The sequence below is a fragment of the Sander lucioperca genome, chromosome 1, assembly GCF_008315115.2.
Source record: "Sander lucioperca isolate FBNREF2018 chromosome 1, SLUC_FBN_1.2, whole genome shotgun sequence".
Lineage (NCBI taxonomy): Eukaryota > Metazoa > Chordata > Actinopteri > Perciformes > Percidae > Sander > Sander lucioperca.
The window spans coordinates 50,253,775-50,278,139 of record NC_050173.1 but is presented as its reverse complement, the minus strand read 5'-3'; the positions used below and the strand labels follow the sequence as shown (position 1 = coordinate 50,278,139).

General features: G+C 42.7%; 3 protein-coding genes across 3 annotated transcripts in view; 2 read left to right on the top strand and 1 right to left on the bottom strand.

The window, feature by feature from the left end:
- The window catches only part of LOC116036629 (formin-like protein 20), a 26,610-nt gene extending 9,401 nt beyond the window's left edge, over window positions 1–17,209 (top strand). Inside the window, exons 4-5 of the transcript XR_004101659.2 lie at window positions 5,734–5,736; window positions 17,198–17,209. The gene's annotated coding sequence lies outside the window, so the exon portion shown is untranslated. The remainder of the gene's footprint in view (window positions 1–5,733; window positions 5,737–17,197) is intronic.
- Window positions 8,414–11,905, bottom strand: hmgn6 (high mobility group nucleosome binding domain 6). Its single transcript, XM_031280235.2, has 6 exons — window positions 11,667–11,905; window positions 10,673–10,708; window positions 10,472–10,501; window positions 9,602–9,649; window positions 9,385–9,504; window positions 8,414–9,280 (listed from the first exon to the last, which is right to left on the bottom strand). Exons 1-6 carry the CDS (start codon window positions 11,679–11,681, stop codon window positions 9,233–9,235), a joined length of 297 nt encoding a protein of 98 aa, XP_031136095.1. The 5' UTR covers window positions 11,682–11,905; the 3' UTR covers window positions 8,414–9,232.
- sh3bgrl (SH3 domain binding glutamate-rich protein like) lies at window positions 12,731–24,365 on the top strand. Its single transcript, XM_031280234.1, has 4 exons — window positions 12,731–12,984; window positions 20,309–20,494; window positions 23,040–23,120; window positions 23,515–24,365. The coding sequence occupies exons 1-4, from the start codon at window positions 12,940–12,942 to the stop codon at window positions 23,548–23,550; spliced, it is 348 nt and encodes a 115-aa protein (XP_031136094.1). The 5' UTR covers window positions 12,731–12,939; the 3' UTR covers window positions 23,551–24,365.

Genomic DNA, 24,365 nt, shown 5'->3' with positions numbered 1-24,365 from the left:
TGGGAGTATATGTGCAGAGGCAGCATCAGGTGGTCCACTGAGTAATTGAAGAGACCTAGTATAATGAAACAATAGTGTTCCCTCCTTACTCCCACATTGTCTCCATCCTTTCTTCCTACTTCACACCACTGATAAGTCATAGGCACTATGGGAGATGGGGGCGTCTCTTTCCACCAAGACTAATGCGTGATAGCAGGTAGTGGCACAGTCACACATCATCTTTTTACACACACTAAAGACTTGCACCTGTGTGCGCAAGGTTGGAAGCATGTGGCTTTCTGGTAGAAAAAGAGAGCATGTGATCTAATAGGGTCTGTATCAGCGTCTCACAGACCTCTGAGCCACTCTTGTCAACTTGGAGTTTCCATAGAGACAGAGACGGGCAGCAAGGTGGGCGCAGATAGCATGACGAAAGACAGGGAAGACCCACACAGCGAATGAGGGGGTGAGAGAGCAAAACAAGCACCAACAAAATTACGAATAGAGGTGGATGAAATGAAAGAAAGAAAGTGGAGAGAGAGAGAGAGAGAGAGAGAGAGAGAGATATGGATGGGAAAATTGAGTTGAGGTGGAGACCGAAATGCAAAGGACAGAGAGTGAGGGGGACGAGGCGAGAGGAGCAGGGGGAGTTTGTGGGGAGCGCGTGGGAGGTTGTCAGGCCTTCAGTCACAGAGGAATCACAGTGAGGTGGCTGCAGTGACGGCAGCAGTATGAGAGCACAAGCATACGCACACATGCATGAGCGTGCACGTGTACACAGCTGCATGAACATCAATTTTCCTAATGGCCTGCTCACCCGTCCACCCTCAACAAACAGTTTCAGTCTCACTGAGACAAAAAGAGAACATCACCCACACAGCTGTCCTTCTTTCTGTCTCTCACATGCTCTGACCAACACATTTGATTTGACTATCTTCTCACAATCATTTCCGACAGGTTTAACAAACAAGTAAATGGCTTTTTTTTATCTGTTCAGATTTCCAAATCTTTTCATACCTCAGAGTTAAAATAGGAATGGTTTGTGGGCACACACAGCCTCTGCAGTATAAATGAAAACAAAAGCAGGTTTGAGTTAGCAGAAGCCTGAAGCACGAAACACGATCCTCTATCCAAAGTGTGAGAGGAGATAATTATGGCTGACGGCCAATCTCCCTTCAACTTGTTGTCCATATTAATTCCTCTGTAACTTTCCGTCCATTACCAGCCCCTTTAAAGGTCCAGTGTGTAACGTGTTTAGTTATTCATTATCAAAATATGTGTTGCCCGTTCACAAACTTGTCCTTTTTCATGAATATTTACCCCCACCATCAATTCCAAGTATTCCTATTGGCTTGAAATTTTACATTTGCATTCGTATGAACTGGGGTAGACGCTCCATATTCATGCTCCATCTTGAAATACGTTAGCAGGTAAGGGACATACAGGATATACTGCTCCGCCTTTCGCGTTTTTGCTGTCACATGAAGTCTTCTTCTTCGCCCAGAAAAAGAAAAAGGATATTGAAAAGAGCAAGAGACCAGCTTTTTGAAGCGTGAAGGCTACCGTAGCTGTAACACGTACTTTGAACTGCGTGGCGCGAGAGAGTTAATATATGAGCTCAACGCTAGATGGGAGAAATTCCTACACATTGGACCTTTAAAGTCTCTTGTACATAAGAGCAATGTTTATTGAATACCATTGCCAAGATAGACACCGCTGAACCTGCTATTATAAAGCACTTATAGAGCGCAAGCCATAATCATTTGTATGGGGTTTTATGCTCTGCTGCAGACAGGATTTCTCTTGGTGACTGGTGAACACCAGGTAATAAATTGATTTATAGTATTCACCATTCATCCTTTTTTTCATTCACTACAACCTCCTTCATTCACCCTCCTTAACCTGTACCACCCACGTCCTCTAATTTACTCATCTCCCCCCTACCCACTGTGTGCCTCCCACCCACCTGCTTCCTTGACTGCTATGACTCAGTCCTCTCCCAGCTGAGGGTACAAGAGGATAAAACCCCTGATGAAAAACAGCCAGGAAAACCATTTTACTCAAATGAATAGAACGATTGGCAAGGCAAGTGACTGCTGCATATTTAGTTCTAATGCCACCCACCAATCCCTCTTCATCAGAAATATACACACACACCGCCTACACTTTGAAATAGATGCACTCTTAATTTATTCGCTAAATCATCCCTAACAGCAAGATTTGCAAGGCAGTGCGGAGTGTTTCAAAAATAGTTTTTTATTTCTCTAGATAGAAGTCTGTGTCGTCACGACTTAGTGACATGGATGAATGATTTCTTAAAGGCAAACCTGCCAAATGCACTCCATACACAGAGCCTGAATCAGTAAACCTTGAGGAATTTAACCTGTCGATCATATAGCTTTGTTATTCCACTCACAACCCATCTGTGCTATGTTGAGGCTCAAATCGTGCCAGCATTACTTTAACTCCTCTTATATCAATCCAAATTGGGCAGTGATGTAGAAAATAGTGTGTGTTTCCTGAATGGTGTCTGTGCCTCCTGTCTGCTTGTCTCTTTGGTATCAAATCCCTTCAGGAACTTATGGGTCACTGAGACCTCACTTATGCAAACTAAATGCAGCATAATGGATCCTAATGTTAGCCAGGTGACAAAGACACAAGCTTACATAACAAGTGATCAATCAGGTGGACAGAAAGGCAGATTTACAACAGAGCGAGGGGCACAAAAGTTTAGAAGTTTACTAATTATTTTACCTAACCTTACCTTTACCCTACCATAATGTACTGTATTCTGCATTAATAAAGCTTACTTTTTTAAATTAAGTCAAGTTTATTGTCTTAAATGGGCATTCCATGTTTTTTTGACATGTTTAACTACTGAGCCTGTAAAGACACATGTATAATGTAGCTCTAGAGGAGCTAGCAAAAGATATTACCCTGATGATGTCATAGTGATGTCATCAGATTTTTCTCAGCTTGGGCTTGAGACTTCAAATTTTTTGACAGAAGCCTTCATTACAAACTGGAGGTTTGGCGTCATAGACTGTATAAAATGTGGACGTAGTCTCCGTGACGACCCATAGGTTTCTGAAGAGCCAAAATGAAGGTGAAAGTGGGTGGCTCCCGATGCTCCTGATATCGCCCAGTCTCGCATTGCCAGACCTATCTCCACAGCACTGCGGAGTAAGGTCTGGCACCTCCACACACACAAACACACACACACACACTCCTGGATAGGAGAAAAAAATGGTCAGGGGTTGTTTGCATTTCTTTAAACAAATCGCAATGGTCCTGGGCGGCGCTAAGCTCCGGCCGCAGCGACGGTGGCTCTTCACGGGGAGGGACTTCTTTTGGTGGAACATTTGCACCCCGCAAAAGAAAACGCCTCATACAATATTAAATGAAGTTAACTGTTCAAACAATACAGTAATGTGAGCTATATAAATTAGATGGATACATACGTAATTCGCTCTTACCAGTGTATCGCTGTGTGTATTATGTCCATAACAACCACACACCAGCACACCATTAGGTCCAAAAACGTCCCAGTTAGATAGAAAAGGCCTTAAACATATTCTTTGTAAATCTTAACAATCATTCCCCGAAAGAACCGAGCAGGCCTGCCTTGTTGCACGATCCAAATTTTGTTCACAATTTGCCATTTTCAGCGTGTAACGTTAGCTTGCTAGCTCAGAGGTTCTGGTTGATGTTCATCGACGCGACCGGAGTTTAACATAAACACAAAGAAAGTGTAAGGTGTGGGACATTCAGCGGAACTTACAGCAGCACTGGAACTATCTGGTAAATGAACCATCGACAATCCTGTGTAGATGTTGCCTAACTCCCGGCTTATCCAAAAATGGGCAAAGAGGTGGAGCTTGGATGGAGCTGAGGCAGGCGGGATGAAACCTACAGTCCATGCTAGCCCGCTCTTTTGACGGCAGCCCATCTGTCACTCAAAGTGGCACACCCTTAATTATGCACAACTTTAAGCACTAAAATACTTTAAACAGGCGAGTTATAAAATAATTGTAGAAACAGTTGTCATCTTTCAGCACCGGAAGTTGCTGCTTGGTTGGAGTTGGTGGAACAAAATGGTAAATGGTAAAAGGTAAGCTAAATACAACGCATTGGTGAAGATCAAACCAATGGTTCCTAACCTGTAAGGCTTGTGACTAGGTCCCTGTTGGGGCTCTTTGTCACATCTATGAGTTGTTAGCAGAAAAAGAGAGATTTCCTCTCCAAACTTCTCAGATAGCCTCTGTTGAAGGCCAGAAGAGAAAAAGTATCCAATGTTTAATTTATAAAAAATCAAAGATTCGGGAAAACCAATTATGACTCTACATTTCTTCTTTTCTATCTCATTAATTATCTCACAACCCTAAACCCCACAACTGGACTGAACTAGTTATAAATTAGTTAATAGTAGTTATACCTCAACCAACTACAGTGGTTGTTCAGTCAGTGTTGCATCAGTCTTCACAATCAATTGAATGTTTCTGCAGAACAAGTACTTTTGATGTGATGTTGAATGATTTTGAATGCAGGATTTGTACTTGTAATGGAGTAGTTTTACACTTTCCTATGGTATTTTACTAGTAAAGTAATAGTCAAGGTAAATATCTGAGTACATCTTTCACTACTGGGGGTTATACATGTACAATAACCATAGATCATGCTGACTCATTGGCTTTTAGCCTTATAAATGATGAACATGTTTACCTTTTTGTGAAAACTTTTAAGATTGCCATTTTCCGTCACTAATTCTGCCTATGGCATGTACAGAATGAATGAATTATAAAAAGGAGAGGCTGACATCATCAACCCGGTCAGAGATGAAACCCATATCTGCGTGTGTGTGCCTATGCTCATGTCTGGGGGGGGGGGGGTTGTGTGTGCTGTGGGTGCCTGTGATCTGTGGAACTGCTGCTGTGGCAGTGAAGCATGTATTAGCATGGGACTGGAGGAGGAGGGGAGTGTCTCACTCGTGTGTGTGTGTGTGTGTGTGTGTGTGTGTGTGTGTCTCTATACTGATTGACGTCACAGACGCCCACTCATTTCCATCTTGTCTGCGTGCACGGAGAGAATAGATCCCCATCTGCATCCAGCTCTTCTCCCTTTCTACCCCCCACCACTACCCTCCCCTACCTTCCTCTTCTTCCTCACCTCCCGGTACACCCCCCCCTCTCCTTTTCACGCTGCCTCTTCCCATTCACTTGCTCTTGTAGGCAACATCCCATCCCCGTAGGGTGCAGCCTGCATCTCAGATAAACAAGACAGTCGAACACAAACAACAACAACAACAACAGCAACATATCCTCTCAGAGTGGCATGTTAGAGAACCTTGCCACTAAACATCTGTTCCTTTCCAGCATCACTAAGGTCCGGTCTGCAGGGAGGACATTTGACTCAGGCTTTTTTTCCACACAAAATGTCAACGCATATAGGCCTACCTGTTGGCAACTTGTGCGTGTGTGTGCATATTGTCCTCTCTTGCTATTGCTGTGTGTGTGTGTGTGTGTGTGTGTGTGTGTGTGTGTAATCATGTGCCAAAGTGTGACGTTCTTTCCACAACAAATGCTCATCCACATTCACACACTGGTATCCCTGGTGACGACAGGACATCATTTAAATCACTTCCTCGTAAAAGGTCATTCTCATCTTTTCCGCAAAGAATCCCCACACACACACACACACACACACACACCCCCTCGTTCTTCGTAGACTTTTCCACACCACCAACGCACATGGGAGGGTGTGTGCTAAACACGCACGGTCGCTCACACACTCATTCACTCCACCCTGCGTGCGGGACCCTGACCAGAGGGATGTGGACAGTGGATGTGAATGGACGAGTGTGGGGAGGAGGCTGCCTGGGAATGCGTGGGATGACAGAATAGGGTATGCGCATGCTTAAAAAAAGGGAAAGGGGGCTATTTTAGTCAACATATCATAACCCATCATAGAGTTAGAGAGGACAGAATGAGAGTGCACACTGGGGTGGGGGCACGACTCCCTTGTGATTACAATGAAGTGCAGACAAGCATACAGACTGGCAGATGGTCAGACAGACAGTTAAGCAGGCAGACAAACATTCAGTTCAGGCAGCAAACATGCACAGACAAAAGATGAAATAATACTGGAGTAATCAGCTCTTTGATGTCATAATGCCTCGGGGAGAGGACTGTATGTCAGCATCTCAGCATCAAAGGCGTTAACGAGTAAGAGGGGCTGATCACAGGAAACATGATGGATGGACGGATCAATAGGAGGAGGAATAAGGGCTGCACGGATGAAAGAAGGCGGTGTGGCAAAAAAAGAAAGAAAAAAAAGAAGACAGACCACCGTGTCAGAAACTTTCTGTCTGATCAATAACAGCCTACATTACCTTTAGTTTTCACCTCACATCACAGGATGCTGAATTCATGATGATGAGAATTTGCTCTTAATTGAACCGTCTGGTTGAATACAGGTTAAATCAAACAGATGCATGCTGACAGAGGATTAAAAGAAAGTATGAGGGGGTGAATGAAAGAGGAAATGGGATTTTGTTTTGTTTTTGAAAGCCTGGAAGGATCCACTTTTGAAGTGTCTTTTCATGATGGATGCTATGATCTGTCTCCTATTATTCATTGATTCCTAGTAACACGCCTCAGGGGGAAAGAAATAACAACACGTTTTAATGTAGTCTATCAGTTAATAAAATGGAAGGATAATCAAAGCTCGCCCAGGCTGCCATGAGCAAAAGCTCCTCTGTGTTTGCAGGAGTCAAAGATAAGGCAAGTCTGCCATCTAGCGGCGGCGCGACGCAAAAACGTTCTGCACCCAACAAAAATATCGACAAAATGGAGCCCGTTGCTCGGCCATGACAATGCAGGTCAGAGGGGCTGCAACTGCTGCACAGAATAGCGGAAGAAATCCAACATAGCGTAGTTTGGTGTGGAAAATACAGTCAGTGATTTATAGTTATTATAAGAACTCTCACAAGCGCAAGTCTTTAAGACATAAGGCCTGCTACAGCTATATATATATATATATATATATATATATATATATATATATATATATATATATATATATATATATATATATATATATATATATATATATATATTTTTTTTTATTTTTTTTTTTTAAAGAGGGCAATGCAAATCGTTTGCACCATATAATCACACAAATGTTGCCTTGCATATCATAACGAGCATCAAGTGAGGTTTGGGCTTCAAAGAACACAGCGAACATGCATTCATAACCACATTCACACACTGTCAATGCTGGAGGCAAGAACACACACACACACACACAATCAAAGCTCAGAAAACCCATTCATACTGTGTTTGCTTAAAAGACTACATGCATGTTCTTATTCCTGCTGCTGCCAGGCTTCTTATATGAACTGGTGCATGCAGCTTGGTATGCATGAACTAAATATGGAGCTCTCTTTATGCGATGCTGCTGAATAAAGCGGTGCTATTTTGTGTGTGGATTGGGGTAAATGTGGGTCACAGCACTCATGCTTGAGTTCATGTAGAGTGAAATCTGAATGTGTGATGCCTAAAGGCAGAATACAGATGCAGGGTGGATAGACCCTGTCTGCTCCTTCAGTGGGTGTTAGGCCTATGCACTCTGACTTCCCTCTGTCTTGTGATGGCTACAAGTCAGGGGGAATAAAAAGTACAGGCGTCAGCTGGGGCCTTTATTCTGTTGTTGAGTAAATACTCTACTGGAATATTTCAATGATTCACAACAAGGGTGAATCATTCTTTAACGGACGAAGAATGGAGACGCAAATGTCTCCTAGTAAGACACACCCTCTTGATCGGGGAAGTGTCCCAACTGCTGCTGACCTTTCACTGACCTGACCTCCCTGTGGATCTGTAGCAACAGACCTGTGGGATAAATCCTGTTGGTGTAAATCCTCTGCTAACACCCACCTAAGGTGGGTTTGGAGGATCAACAAACCTCCAGTGTTTCCAGAAGCCTCAAAGGAAAGGTTGGATTTATACAATGAAATTACATTACAGGCGTTTCATTTAGTCCGAGGTCACTGTGGCCGTCTGAATCTTGTTTTATGTCTTGCATGTTTGAAACGAATGTACCCGGTCTGATTTTACATCTCCCTACACAGATAATCACTGAAAAGCTCTCACATGGGCTTAATGGACTGCATTAGAACTAGGTTACAGGTTTAAAGGCTACAATATAGCTTTAAAGTTTTATTTCAAGATGATACATTGTTGCATTTACTTAAAAAAAACACCACTGAAGATAGGCACCCTGTGCCATTACTGAAGCTGACTTTAGTTGTAGATGCATGCTTATAAAAGGTAACAAACCCTCATTTTTTAACTTTTAGTTATTGACTGTTAGTGTTCATGTGGAAGCTCCCAACTTCAGTCTATAGCTCTTAAAGAAACAAACGCGAGACACACGATATCGAGGAAAATTCCCAGGACTTGTTTTTATTAAGAGAATTTCAGAACATAAGAGAGGGACCAGACACCTGCATTTGTCAGAGAAGGTTTCCAAATTCAATCGTTTAAAAAAACCAGAGTGTTTAGAAAAGCTGACATGACAGCGTGGATGGAGCAGGAGCTGTTTCACACGCAGGGTCGTCTAGGAGACAGGTTGGAGGCAATCGCTGTTCCCGGAATGTTTCACATGTTCATCTTCCTCTTTCTTATGGACAACACGCTTTTTTTTTTTTTTTAAACACGATTTCAATGAAAACGAGACAGAAGCAAAAAGGGAACTCACTGCACATTTAGGAGGTCTAAAAGAATCACCCACATTAACATGGCTGAACCGTTAATAAAACACGGATAAAGGCTGAACTGTAGGGGGAGGAAGGTCTAATCTGTGGAGGAAGAAGAGAGGAGGAGGAGGAGGTGGACAGAGGGGAAAAACACAGGAATACACAACTCACAACATAGCCAATCCGGCAGGGACACACTTTCTACACCAAACAAGCCTTCAATAATCATGAAATGCCATTTAAAAAAGATTTTAGTGTGTTCATCTTGCTTGCAGACACTTGATATGACCACTGCAAATCTGCAAGGCGCTCCATAATCAGCTTTGCTTTTTGTGCTAAAAATCTGTACGGATACTTATAAAATCATTGATAAAAATATTCCTCTGTTAACAATACGCCTTGGAGGGAAACCATGTGAGAGACTTGGGGGGGCTGGCTGGCTGGGGGTTTGGGGGGGGGATAGGGACTGAAGAGGAGGAGGAAGCTAGGGCAGTGGTGCTACTCGGACTTGGCCTCCTCCTTGGCCTCCTCGGGGGCTTCCTCCACCTGTGGGACAGAGCACACGGGTCAAGATCAAAACTTTGAGCCGGTTTAAGTTGATAACGGCATGTGTACGTCTCAAATGACAAATGTTGTTGCAGTCTACCCACCTCGTTGGTCTTGGCCTCGCCGTTCTCAGAGTGGTTTTCCTCGTTTGCCTCCGCCTCTGCGTTCTCCTTTGCCTTCTTGGTCTTCTTGTCCTCCTTCTTATCGTTCACAGCCTTTTCTTTCTGCAGAGGCCACAAGACACGCTGTTAGCAGGCTGGATATTCACACACACATTACCCGTGTCTGGTTCATTCAGAATCAGGGCTAGCATCTCCTTACCTTTGCTGCCTTCTTGACCTTTGGTTCCGGCTTGGGTGGGGCTGGTTTCTATGACGGACAGGAAAGGGAAAGAGATCAAGAAACAGCTACACATACATCACTACTTTCTTTGCAGAGTCACCATTTTTCTTCTTTTTCTGAAGGTATTATAAGACTTTGGCTCCCATAGACACTTTTTAAATGGGTGACAATGAATCTTAACTCTTAAATGTTCCCCACATGTACTTATTTTAATACAGACACTGTCTTGAGAGTTTATAACAATAATTTGACTGCTCCTAACTGGGTTTATTAAGAAATTTAGACAAAATACTAAAAGTAATCATTCTAAGGCACTCTATTATGCCCACTATTGGTATTTAGTATGTATTTTACCAGTCTGGCCCTTTTTACGAGCAAAACCCTTTCCAAATCACGCTTTATTTGTTTAATGAGGCATTATATTAGCTGGAAGGTACGCCGAGCGCGTTGAAGTTGTTTTTATCTTATTCTATTTAAAATGTGCAAATGCATTTATATATATTTTTCATAAAAGACGAGTGCCTTGGCTTCTTCCTTGATGTCTATTAGCTTGAAGGTACTTTGGAAAACTTTATTACTACCTCATTCACTATAAATAATCTTAACTCATTCTAAAGCTTAATAATGCAAAAAAACAACATGTTTTTAATTTTAGTATTGCTAAGAATCAAATTGAAGTATTTTATAAAAAGAAAAACTGTTTTTGCTTCTCTAAAAGGCAAAACATTGTTTTTCCTAATTAGTAATAGATGTGTGTAACTACTTTTAAGCATTCTACCATGAGTAACACGTTTAACTACATTTGTTCATGTAAATAAGTTTGTTGAGTTAGTACGCGTGTCTCCTTACCGCTGATAACCGGGCTGATCTCCTCTGGGGCTGAAACCAAACAAAGACCGTTATCGAGGGGCTTTTCATTTGATTGGGACTGTATTCAGGAAACACACATTTGAATTAAATACTGGTACTTTCTTCCTGATAATGCCCTCACATGTTCCACATACTGATGAAAATTCAATTGTAATCACATGTATAAGGTGTTACTCTTACCCCACCATCCTTGTCTCCTCCTTCTGTTACCGCTGTCTGAAAAACACAAATATAACACTTTAAATTTGAAAAATCAAACAAAATAGCATTATTAAGAGTTTAATTGGTGTTTATACTAACAAGAAACACTTGCTAAACGCTTCAGGTGCATATTACGAATAATTATAGACCTGCTGAAAAAACTTTTTGGTTTCAAGAGAAAACTAAATTTTATGTCAAATACAGGTCATTTTAAAGGATTACAGCCCAGAAATGTTGGGGTAATGCATGATTTCAGTAATAGGCTGTGAGAGCTCAGCCATGTGGGCCACTGGAGCCATATTTTGAGGGCTCAGGCCCCGCTTTTCCCTTTCACTCCCCCATCTCTTTCTCTCATTGAATGCATGAAGCTCAGATTTGAAAGCTGGCGCGGGAGTCTTTGCAAAGGGGGAGGGACCTGCTACAGGCGCCCGAGCGCCACCTGGCGGCAGAGCCACGCCATCGCAGCCATTTGGGACTATGAACAAAGAGAGAAAATATTAAATTTTATCGAAACGCGACGGCGAGTGTTTGTTTTTGCGGCCAAAATGCAAAGTAAAGGCACTAAAGCATTTTCTAGTGGCACTTTTCGCCGGTTTGGTGGCGAATTCGCGATAAGTGAAGCGTTTGTTCTCGGTAGGTCGGCGACGAAGGTGGACAAGAGCTGCAAAGCATGGCTGCTGCTTGTGCTTTAACTGCATGGAGACCGAAAGAGACTTCTGACTCCCTAAAGGACAGCGGCTCTGGCAAGAAAACGCGTTTTAAAGGCCGTATCCGAGCGGGAAAATATTCATTCTAACGCATAAAAAATGTACATTATATCTAGAAAATAGGCAAAAATTACCAGCGAAAAATACCGGCTATACATTACGTTATAATTAAGTAATGTCTCAGAGGGATGTCTTCACAATCGTTTGCAATGCATTAATAGCGGATATCCCCCTCAAACTATGTCAATTATTTTGAGAATACGTACCTTTCTCTTGGGCATGTTGATCTCTTGGAGGTTTTCTTACGAATACAACTAAAAACTGTTCTTTTTAGTGGGTTCAGTGCATGTGAAGACGAGTGTCTCGCTTTTGCTCGGCAGTGTAGTAAACACACTGGAACGGAGAGGCGAGTGGTTGAATGGGGGGAGGGGTGCGGCTAAAGGCATGATTGATAGGCTCTCAGCCAATCAGGTGACGCCATTCGGGGCTGCAGAACACTTGGAATTTTGGAGCCGGTGATGTTCTGAGGCGAATGGCTTCTTGCAGGGAGAGATGGGAGGAAGCCTGCGCGAATGAAAGGATTGCGTTCGAGGACATGTTGCCTTCATGCAAGTGTGTTGAGTTACAGTGAGAAAAAGGCCGGTCGGCGAGCCTGTGTGCACCGTTAAATAGGCCCCGGCGGCAGGCAACATGCCCAACTGTAAAGCCATGCATCCTCGCTGGCTTGTCTAAAAGCCAGGGCTCACATCTGCAGCGGCCAGCGAGGAGAAATTTCACCATAAATTCACTTCGTGTTTGAGTCCAATATGGCGCCCACTCCTCTCCGAAACATTTTTTTTTTTGTTTGTCAGTCGGCTTTCCTAAATTCGTTTCAGAGGAAAGCCTTGCGTCGTCTGCCCCAGACGCCTGCAGGGGGCCCACAAAGCCCGTGTAATGATCGGCTGCACAACACGGCGCTTAAAGAAGCTGTGCTGTTACACAAAAGCGCCCAAAAGTGTTCAAAAATCCCAGCAGATTTTTATTTATTTCACCTAGCTAACATTCACTTTGGGACCTATAACCGAATTTACTAGAACACCTGAGACGGTGCATATTTGCACTGTTAAAAAAAGGACAATAGCCAATACCTGGCTTGCAGACAATGGGGTCGATGCTGAAATGATCAGACAAAATATAACCCTGTTGTTGCCTTGCCATCATGATCGGCCCATTGGCCCCTCAGCGTGAACGTGTCTCCGTCTGAGTGTGTGTTCTCGCTCTAGAGAGAGAGAGAGAGAGAGAGAGAGAGAGAGACTAGAAGGGGCGGGGAGGCAGAGTAGAGGCGGAGGAGGAATGCAAAGCGCCATCCAGTGCTGGGGGAACAGGAGCATTTGCGCAGATAGTCTGCGCTGCCTCCAACAGACACGCAGCATTTCAGCCGGGGAAGTTTGTTGATTTTTAGTCCCGCTGCCGAGCAATCCGCCTGCAAAGTGTCTGCAAGGAGTAGCTAGTGCAACCAACCGCTGCTTACCGGACTTGTGTCAGCACCAGGGATTGAACATGGTGATCAAAGTATACATAGCATCGTCCTCCGGATCCACTTCGGTAAGAGATAAAAGATTAGCATGGTTTATATGACGTTTTAGCTAGATTGATCTGCAGCATCCAACGCTTGTTGGACAAAACAAAAGGCAGCCGAACTTTTATTGAACTCACTAACTGATGCCCATCCGGCTGTCATCCGCTCAGTCTGGAGTGGTCTGACTCATCAGTGAACATGCTGCTCTGCCTCTCCCCAACACTTGGACACAGATGGAGTCTGTCAATTGTCTTGTCCTCTCTCTCTCTCTCTCTCTCTCTCTCTCTCTCTCTCTCTCTCTCTCTCTCTCTCTCTCTCTCTCTCTCTCTCTCTAACTGTGTCACAGAGTAAGACATAGAGGAAGTTTGAGGTAGAGCATGCTTCTCTCTCAGCTGTGGTTTGTCACAGGCTTTCCTGAATTCACAGTTCAGTATTTGTGCAGCTGAAACCAGGCTGACAAACAGGAAAGGAATGCATTCAAAATCCATGTATGCACTTAAAAGGTCCTGTTGTATCACCTGATGCCAGGATAGGGTTGTTCACAGTCTGTGTGTTTGATAAGGGGGACAGTCTGGAGTGTTGCCTTCACCGTCCTGCAGCCCATGCAGAGGACCATCAGCTTCATTCTTTCGTCCAGAGTGGAGAGGAATGATGGTGATGCAATTCTCCAGGGCCCCTTTTTAGACATGCAGCTGCAGCCCAGGAACACTTATGCTCTGTTTAGGACTTGTTGGAGGTCTTGATTTGTAGCCACAATACCATTTACTACCTTTTAAAGTGCACTAAGGCTGGAATTTTGGCTATAACGCACTATTCTTGTAATCAAATATAGTTTGTTTACAGCTACTGCAAGTTGTAGAATATTACTATAAACCACGTTGTGCTTGTCATAGTCTAGGATGTTACTAAAATGTTTCATAGTGCAAAATTGAAAGGGTTGTGATGGAAATGGCACAGATATACCAACCTTTAATTGTCTTTACAGCTCACACACACAGGAAGTGATCAAGCACAGAGCCTCTTTTCAGTTGGACAGCTCTGAGGAACTTTATTGCCCTTAAAGTAAATGACATTTGCAAAAGCTCAGCAGCAGTCTTAAAGGACGGGAGCTTCCTGTAAAGCCAGAGCGGTCCGAGTTTAAAGCCAGCGATGCCATCACTGTGCTACAGCCTGTCTGGGAAACATGCATTAGGTCTCATTGATCTGTCTTAAGTAGACTCCACTAGAACAAGTGGGCAAGCTTATGTTCTCTTAAATGCTGCACAGACACATTTCTACTCATATTATCATCTCCATTTTACATCTTCTTTTAGAATTAGAAGAAAAACAACAGTGTTACTGACGTTGAAGTAAAGTTCCATAATGTTTGTATGTCTGTTTTATCTTGGTACGCTCTGCTATGGTAACTCATTTGTTTGGATTTATTTAGATATTTCGGATATGCTGTCACATTATATAGTTTTTCGAAATTAGTCATGTCTGATTTATACAGCTTTTATGTTAGAATATCTCTCTGTGTAATGGAATACACATATATTCCATTAAAAACAGACATTCAGACTAAGTAAAAAGCTGCTGAGTAATGGTTGAAACCCTCAGCTTGCAGTTCGATTGCATCAGTGACTACCAAACAATAGTGATTGCATTCCACTATCCAGCAGTGTCTGCTGCTACATGGATCACTCTAATCTAGTTCAGCATGTGAGCCACAGCCCAAACAAGAGAGACAAGTAGGAGTATTTACAAAAAAAAACTACATTTAAAGCTTTTGCTCCACTGAGGAAACAATTGCAGGTCAGCGAGAGAGACGTTGTAAAATTCGCCAGAGGGATGTATCAGATTCAGCGCTTGACAAGCAACAGTCAGCAGTATTCAGACACAGGTATACTTTCTAAAGATAACACAAAGTTCTGTTCCATGCCCAGTTCATATTTATAGCTATTAATGTGTATTGATGTTATGCTGAATCTGATCCATATAACAACCAAAAGTTACCAGAGATGGCCGAGGCTGGTAAACATATCCATAACCATGTGTTTTAAGGTCTAATAGACTGAACTCTTTATTTCTAACCACAGCTGATGTGTAATGATGTTCAAAGGCCAGACAGAGAGAAGTACAGTAGGGAAATGACAGACAATGTAGAACTTAGTTATGTCAACATGATTACTCAACATTTCCCATCTGCATGAATGGTTAGTAGATTAGCTTGGTGTGTGTGTATGTGTGTGTGTGTGTGTGTGTGTGTGTGTGTGTGTGTGTGTGTGTGTCCATTGGCTTCCACATACAAGTGTATACTTATTGCAGTCCAATATGATAGTCCTGGAATAAATGTTATCTTTGAAGTTTTTGCTGCTGTAGTACACAGTCGTCATAGGTTCGACACACACAAAAAAATTCATTCATTCTCTCGCTCGCCCGAGACACACGTCTGTAGACGGCACTTCATTGTGGCCGCTGGCTTGCGCTTATCGCTCTTCCTTTGTCTTTTTTTAAAGTATGCCGGGAAGCCGACAGCAAAGCCTAACTTTACGTTCTCACCTCGTTTTAAAAAGGTCATAAATCTATACTAGAGTAGCCTACTGCCTTGTGTACTGCTGCACCTGCAATGAATGAAATGCAGAGGAGAATTAAATTATAAGAGCATCTGTCTCCATCTGTTGAGTGTTTGAGGTTTATATATTTGTGCTTTAGAACATAATCGCTGTGGAACAATCAGAAAACATGTTTTATTTCTACTATTCACAGTTTGTTCCGTTCTCTCTCTCTCCTCTCCGTACGTCTGAGTTTGAGCCGCGGAGAGAGCACCTGTACAATGAGGTATTCAAGTACAAAACACTAGTTCAGCTGGTGTACAGCTGGACCGGAGTATGTGACAACGTTACCTGCTCACTGATTGTGACGTGTAAACCGCCCCGCCCATTTCTAGCACGTGAGATAATTGGTATGCATCGCTCCCAGGTTGTGACCCAGGTCTAGGGCCGGGTACGGATTTCAATACTTTTTAGGCACCGACCCAATTGCCTCTGAAGTTTCGAGTATCGGAAAATGCCTCGTCACTCGATACCCAATTTCAATCCCTAAGGCGTAAATCTCATCAGAGTCAGTGAGCCAATAAGCATGCAGCATGCTTTTACCAAGATCTGATAATGTTGTTTAATTGATTGTCTAATGTACACGTCGTAGAGACATGCAGAAAAACTCTGTTACACACAGACACGTAGTAGGAGCTGAAAAAATAAATAAAAAATTGTGCCGTAATGGTGTAATTTATTTTTGTTGAAATGGATTTTATCAAATTGATATTGAAAAAAGTAGCGTTTAGGAACCTGTATCGAAGTCACAGTATTGGTATCATCATAACGAGGGATCAACCCATGTTGACTGGCTTAGTTTGAATTGACAAAAGAAGGCTTAAGCACTGGGCCGACCCTGAGCAAAGCTTAGTTCTCCCCTGACCCCTGACCTGTGCTTGTCCCTTGTAGAGAGTGGTGTCCCTGCAAACCGAATGTGAGCTGACATCATCGTATTTCCACTTAGAAATGAGAAGCAGAATGTTTGAGTCACCTGAAGAATGGTGTTGTGACTCGCTGTGAAATCTCCGGAGAGACTTCTTGTGTTACCGTCAATGGCTTTGTAAAGATTAGGTCATCATGCGACATACCCATGTCCTGATGTTAATCTCAGCTGTGACAAAACAAAAAACAAAAAAATACACGCTCATATTTGTACATGCAGTATTTTTGAGAGAAGAGTACCACCTGTTTCTAGGTCAAATTTGAATAACAAACTAAGCTTTTTTTTTTTTTTTATTTACACATGTAAATACACACCTGTAGCAGTGCATCTAGACTGTGGAGCACTAACTGAATATGGAAAACTTCTGTGTTAAGAGCCCAAAAAATTGGCCAGCACGACAGCACATTTACTGCCCCATTTCCCTTTATGCACTGCAGCCACGCTATTGTACAATTTCCTCATTGCTACTATAAATGTACTAAGAATCAGTAACAACTTGGGAATATATTTCCGGTGTGTACAGCATTGTTCATGTCCAAGTCTTCTGCTCTCTGCTTCAGATTTACTGCTCTTCCACTGTAGGTTTGACATTAGGGCCTGTAGGGCTTGATTTGGACAGTCAGTCAGTCAGTCAGTTTGTTATGAAAGGTTATTTTCTGGCCTTTTGCTGTTGTTTCACCTTCAGGCAGCAGCAGCAGCGAGGGAACCCAGCCAGAGCAGCAGTGTAAGGCTCTTTTGTAACAATGTTGTAATGCTGAATGAGCTCAAGATTGGGTGGAGGCTACTGTTGCTGTTAAATTCCACTGAGCGTTTGTTTACAGCACAAATCAGACTTGATCTAATCAAGACAAAACCTTTATCCATGTTTGCTTTAGTCCAGACTGGATTTTCCTGCTTTCAAATGTTGGACTCCCGAGCCATTGGAATGGTAATTTACTCTACACAGAATGTTTGACAAATGCCAATGTCTTTTCCTTTACATGAGTAAATTGCACATGAATTGACCCCAGCCTTGAGTCGACATAACTGATTGAATCAGTGTCCACCGTATTGATCCCAGCCTGTGTTGTGGATACAGTGCATCCAGTCAATGCCTGGCCTGGCTTTGTCTGGCAGCTGTTAATGCCTCAGTTCTGACCTGTTTTCAGGGATTGATCAGCTCTGCATTTTAGCATGCTAACATTTGCTAATTATTAGCTCTCAACCCAAAGTTCAGCCGAGGCTGATGGGAATGTCATAAACCAAAGTATTGGACACATTCAAATTCGATCTGAAGACGGCGCTAGAGTAGTCTGGGGTTCGCCAACGTTAACACAACTCCATCTTGGACAGTAGATGTTGAGATATTTCACAGGATAAGTCAACTCTTTGACCTACTGGTGACATTATAGAAACAGTCAGGGGATCACAAAGATTCCTCCTGTGGGGAAAATTAATGTCTGTACACAATCTTATGGTATCCCCATCCAATAGTTTTTTGTTTTTTTTTAGATATTTCACTAAAGAAACAAAAATGTCAACCTCATGATGATGCTAGAGGAAATGCCAGGGAAACACCAAACCCAGTAGCATGCATCACCTGTGGACCATGCATGTCTGTTCTAAATGACATGGCCATCTAGTCATTGAAAGATATTTCAGTCTGGACCAAAGTGGTGGACTGATGGACCAGGCTACTGCCATCCACAGAGCCATAGGGCTAGAAACACAGAAGAGTTACTGCCTGCTCCGTGTGTGGACAAAACAAACAACACAGAGACATCTCTCCTGCTTTTGCATTTTGTTATACTCAATGTCAGTTTAAATTTGCATACCAAGGCAAACTATTTAGGTATTGTAAGAGAAAGCCTGGATTAAGGACATCAAGACCTGAGGCCTACAGGCCCTGCTGGCTCATCTCTCTCTCTATCTACTAGAATGACTGAGGACTCATTTCTAGCGTTCCAGAGATAATGAGTAATACACGGCAACAGGAGAAGAGTAGTTGTTTATTACCACACCCAAAGGCAGAGGCAGCCTGTTTTCTTTTATACTAATATCACCAGGAGCTCCACTAAAGACCCCAGAGAGCAATGCAAAGGGCTAAAGGGGGCAGAACTGAGAACTCGCACTGTGCAATTAGAGGTAGGGGCAGATGGCATGAGGCCAGCGTGGCCTACAAATTAATTTTGCTTGGCAACAGTACAATGCAGGCTTCTTCGGTAATGGCCAGAGTGCACCAAAAGAAAGGAGAAAGTGGATCATTGTGCTCAACTTGTCATTTTAGCAATTTAGGATAAAGTTATTACCGTTTTGGGTACAAGTACCAGCTGAATGTGTACTATGTAAGTCAAAAAGGGAGAAAGAGCAGACTGTGCAGATTCTTCCATCAGAGGGAGGATTGTCTGTGTTTACAGACAGGGAGTTAAAGCGAGTCTGAGCTCATGGCGTTCCACTCCGTTGCCTGTTTCCAGAGCAGGTGGGCAAAGAGCTGGTTTTAGGACTTTGGCCTCTGGAGTGCGACTGCCATTAAATGATTTCAAACTGCACCACGGCTAATCTGCCAGCATTGTCAGCTCCCTCATTTCCATAGTTCACTGTTGTTTCAGCAGATGGCTGAATAATAAATAATCCACCTGTCTCATCTGCATGCCATAAAGCTGGGAGGAGCCCTCATGTAGGTGTCTGGGCTCACAGGAAGACAATAAATTAATTATCGTCCACAGAACCTTGGTGTGTGTGTGTGTGTGTGTGTGTGTGTGTGTGTGTGTGTGTGTGTGTGTGTGTGTGTGTGTGTGTGTGTGTGTGTGTGTGTGTGTGTGTGTGTGTGTGTGTACAGCTGAGGCTGTATGTGTGTGCGTCTCCTTGCAGCAGGCCTTATTTGGCTCGTGTTTGACCAGTTACCTCCTCTCGAGTCCCGGAGGAGCTCCTGTTTCCGTCTGGCCTTGTAGGGCCATCCTCCCTCTCACACACACCCACTGAGACCTCATTGGACCACAATTTCATATACTAAATCACACACACACACACACACACACACACACACACACACACACACACACATCCATATAGATAGAGGCAGAAGCAGGAACAAGACATCCAGACAAGCACACGTTTCTATCCGTTCTGTAGCTTCTTAAGTACTTTGCTGTGTGTGACTGTATTTGGGTTACTCTGTGGCAGAGCAACTTAAAGGACGCACCTGATAGTACATTTTGAATGAGATGAGGGCCCATAGGGTGTCACCGTGTCATTCTTGATACATTGCGTACTTCCTGTTGGGTTGTAGTGTTGGTTATTTGCATCCTGTTAGAGATAACAAGCTCGCGGTTTTGCATCGAGCATGGACTGGAGGATGGACTATTTTAAAAGTGTCACAAACCAGACAAGTGTTAAATATGGTGCAACAGTACAGCCCTTTCTTTCTTTGTGGGCAATTTCCTCTCCTTTATTTTGTAAAAATGATAGGCTTTGACAATTTATCAAATTAAAAATATGCAACAATGGTTCCATTTTAAACAATAAAGTGAGAATGATGATGGGAGTTTCCGTCCTCCTCGCTATCTGGCGTTTTTCATGCAGATAAAACAGAATCCGTCCCTGCTTGGCCTTGCCCGAGTTCACCCTCTTCAATAGTCTTATATCACTCTCACTTGTCAGCAAACGAGTGGTTTCTTAGTAACAGAGCAGCCAGCCATCTCCTTGTATGTAATTTCTCACAGCAGAGAAGAAGTGTCCTTATTTTTGCAGCAGACTGATGACAGTATGGTGAACCGAGGCCCTTATGTTTCCTCATATGTCTAACTGCCAACTTCCTCTCTGCCACCCTCCCTCATGTCCCCCCACACGCAGATTAAAAAGCAGCAGCAGGATGTGATGGGCTTCCTGGCGGCTAATAAGATCGAATTCGAGGAGCGTGACATCGCAGCCAACGAGGACAACAGGAAGTGGATGAGAGAGAATGTTCCGGAGGAGTCCAGGCCGGCCACGGGGAACCCTCTCCCCCCACAGATATTCAACGAAAGCAAATATTGCGGGGTGAGGCACACATGCACACAGATGCTCTGAATTATTGGCTCATGATTACAGTACTACTCTGATAGGTCACATACTCATCTCCTCAGTATGGTGGATGTTTTTAGACTGAATATGTTTAAAGCTGTACTAATCAATATGTTTTATATTAACAGTAAATGAAATTACTATGTGTAATGTGAAAAATGTCACCTGTGGTGACGGACCCACCGAGAATTATCACCCAGCTCATTGTTTTGGTTTTATGGCCTGCAGCTTTACTGTATCAGTGTTTTCACCAAAAAAAGTTAGATAAACCCACTGTACCCTCCCTGCCTGGCTCTAGAGTGTAGTCAAAGTTAGTGACTAGCTAGACTTTGTGAACATAGTGGAGAATTTAGCAGCTTATTAACATGTTCCTATTTACATGTTGTGATTTGTAGAGTCACAGCATGTACAAGTAACAAGGTCACATGACACACAGCCATCTTCTTACTGTATACATACTGGGAACTATATTCTCAGAAGGCGAAGCACTGCTACTTGGGCGGAGTGATTAGCACAACACCTGAAAAGCACCATTGTTACTCTCTGCTCCTCACCACGGGGCTTCTCAGGTGCTGCGAGCAAATCACTCCGCCCAAGTAGCAGAAGTAGCAGTGCTTCGCCTTCTGAGAATATAGTTCCCAGTTTGTATACGGTTAGAAGATGGCTGTGTCTCATGTGATCTTGTTATTTGTACACGCTGTGACTATACAAATCACAACATGTAAATAGGAAAATGTTGGCATTATATTGTCACTTATTGGGAGCAGTAGGCTAGATGGAGCCGGTTACCTCCAGCATCTGTGCTAAGCTAGGCTAGCGGTGAGATGAGAAGGGTATGTATGGACTTATCTAACTCTGGGGGATACGGGGAATAAGACAAAGTCCCAATAAGTTGGCGTGTTCCGTTAAGAGTCAGATATATCATTAGTTTATGGAGACGTAAACAGAACTAAAAGGAGAATGAATACTGGCTTTACATTCAACAGGTAACAGAATCAGAATATGTTGCTTTGTATCTGCTAGAGTTAGTAAAAAAAAATGTATCATGACAGAAGGCTTCAAAACAGCAATTAAAGGAATAGTTCAACATTTTGGCATAAGGGAGTTATGAGGAGCCGAGAGTTAGATTTGAAGATCAATACCACTCTTATGTCTGTCCGTTAAATATGAAGCTGGAGCCAAAAGCTGCTGAGCTTAGCATAGCATAATGACTGGAAACGGAGGGAAACAGCTAGCCTGGCTCTGTTCAAAGGTAACAAAATCTGCCTAAAGCCCACAAAATCTGTAAAAACTCAGAATTAAAAAAGCAACAAAAGATATATGCACATAAACCCTTGATAAACTGCAACTTTAGCAAAGTTTTTTTCACTTTGGTTGTCAAACAGATTAAACATACATGATATAAAGTATTAATTAGTGAGCATTAGAGGTGCTGATAGGCAGAATGCTTTACCTTTGGACAGAACCAGCGCTGGGTCACTTAGTGGTTAAGCACAAACTTAAGTTAACTGTAAAGGCTTCATATTTAACAGATATAAATTATATTCTCATCTCACTCTTGGTAAAAGGGGAATAAGTGTATTCCTCAAAACTCCTTTAAACATCACATGTGGAGATAAAATTCACAGAACTGAACAGTTGATATGGAATTAATAAAATGAGAGATGTGTTAGCAGATGCTAGTGTACTCCCATTAGATGGACACACGGCCTAAAGCCTTGAGTGAACGTGAAGTTGCACATGCGGGACCGGCTGTATTGAATGTCACAGACAAAGAGAACAGCATTTCCCAGTACACTTGCAGCTGTACGGCCCCTTTTATAAAAATCTGTTTGTGTGCGTAGCGGTATGTGTGTGTAGGAGCAAAAGGAGTGAAAACAAAGGAATGATAAGAAGTGAGGGATCCATAATGAGAGAGACTGCAGGCGACTGAACAGTCAATGAGTGAATGTGTGTGCTTGTTTGCTGTGGGTTACATTTCTCAAAGACAAGCGAGTCCTATCAGATCAACTACCGAGGCCTTTCCTTGGACAAATAACACAACCCGACAGTGATTGTCGCCCTCGGGCGCTGATCCAAAGCCTGTTTCACATCATCATTCCTCAGGTTTGGAGTTGATCCTCCCATCGATCTGCATCTAGGGCTGTGCAGTTCATCGATTTTATTTTAAGATTAATCGGAAGAAAATGATTATTTTTCACATTACGTTTTGCAAACAAAATTTCGCAGTGGATGTGTTTAACTGTTTTACTGCTTTTTAAGTTCAATAATTGCAACATCTTTCCAAAAGACAATAAGTAATCGTGTTAAATAATCATGATTTCACTATTGACCAAAATAATTGTGGCTATGAATTTTCTATAATTGAGCAACCCTATGTGCATCTAAAGTTCTCTCTGTGTCTTCCTCTTTCTCAGTCGGCCTCAGGCCTGTTTCACATCATCATTCCTCAGGTTTGGAGTTGATCCTCCCATCGATCTGCATCTCAAGTTCTCTCTGTGTCTTCCTCTCTCTCTCTCAGAACTATGAGGCCTTCTTCGATGCCAGAGAGGACAACGCCGTGTATGCATTTCTGGGTTTGACTGCTCCCCCGGGCTCAAAGGTAAGCACACAAACGACAAAAACACACTGATATGTGTCTTTTCTTTGAACTGCATTCCTACGGCCATATTTCCTGTAACACCGGCTTATGTGCCTAAGAATATATTTCTCCTCACAGTGTGATTTCCGTACAGAAAACACACCAATTACATAATAATACATCTGTTCATGTTATCCTCACACACGAGCAGGCCTCTCCTCCTCTTCCTCTCACTCCTGCAGACTGGCGCCTCCTCTGTGCTACAACAGGAACTGCAGGGAGGTGTGCCAGTTACCATAGAAACAGAGGGATTTTCCTCTGTGCTGTGGCAGGGAATATATAAACCAATATCCTCCATTTTAATTTAAAACACTCTCCCTCTCCTCCTCCTTTCTCCCCCTCTGTCTCTCTGCAGGAGGCCGAGGCTCTAGCGAAGAAAGCACAGCAGTAGCATCTTTACACCGTTTCTACCTGAGACCTAAATCCAGATCTGGACCCGGACGGACCTGGAACTAAGCCAGGATATTAAAAAAAAGCAACATTTCACTTGGCTATTAAATATGTGGATGGTTTTGAGTATGTTTTTTTCTATTATTCTATGTTCAGTTGTGCCTTGTCAGCTGTAGTGAAAGGAGGTGCTAAAGCAGAGCATTATGGGTATCTACAAACCGCTCTGCCTCCTCCCAATAACCTCAGCCTGCTAAGCCTATTGGCTTAATGACATGTCAATCAACCATTAGCATGAACGTGTAGCTTCCTTTTTTTTTATTGAGATCAGACACAACAAAATGTAAGCACTTTGAAAAATTGTAACACAGATTCATCGTTTGGCCAACAGAACATCATTCATGAAACTCATTTCACTCGACAGGTTTATTAGAAGTGATCTGTTGAATCCTGGAAACATGTTGTGCTTCTGCCAATCACGTCATGGCCAAACCTGCAGCACCTTCTCTAAAAGTAATCCATTACAATCCTGTGCTCCATGTTCTTATATATTGTCTTAATGCTGTTTTAATAGTTTGACAAACTTTTTTCTACGAGATAATAAATGTTTAAAATAACACATGCCAAAATTACAAGTCTGCAAACATAGAGGGATGTAAAATTGAGTGTTTTTTTATTTGCTGTTTTTGTTTATAGGGGAGTTGGATCGCTGTTTCGTTTCGTTATAAGCATCCTGTTTCACAATGTAATGTTGGTAATCCCCGTCTTACATCAAAAATAAAAATAAAACTGCAAATAAAACTGCAAGCCTGACTCTCA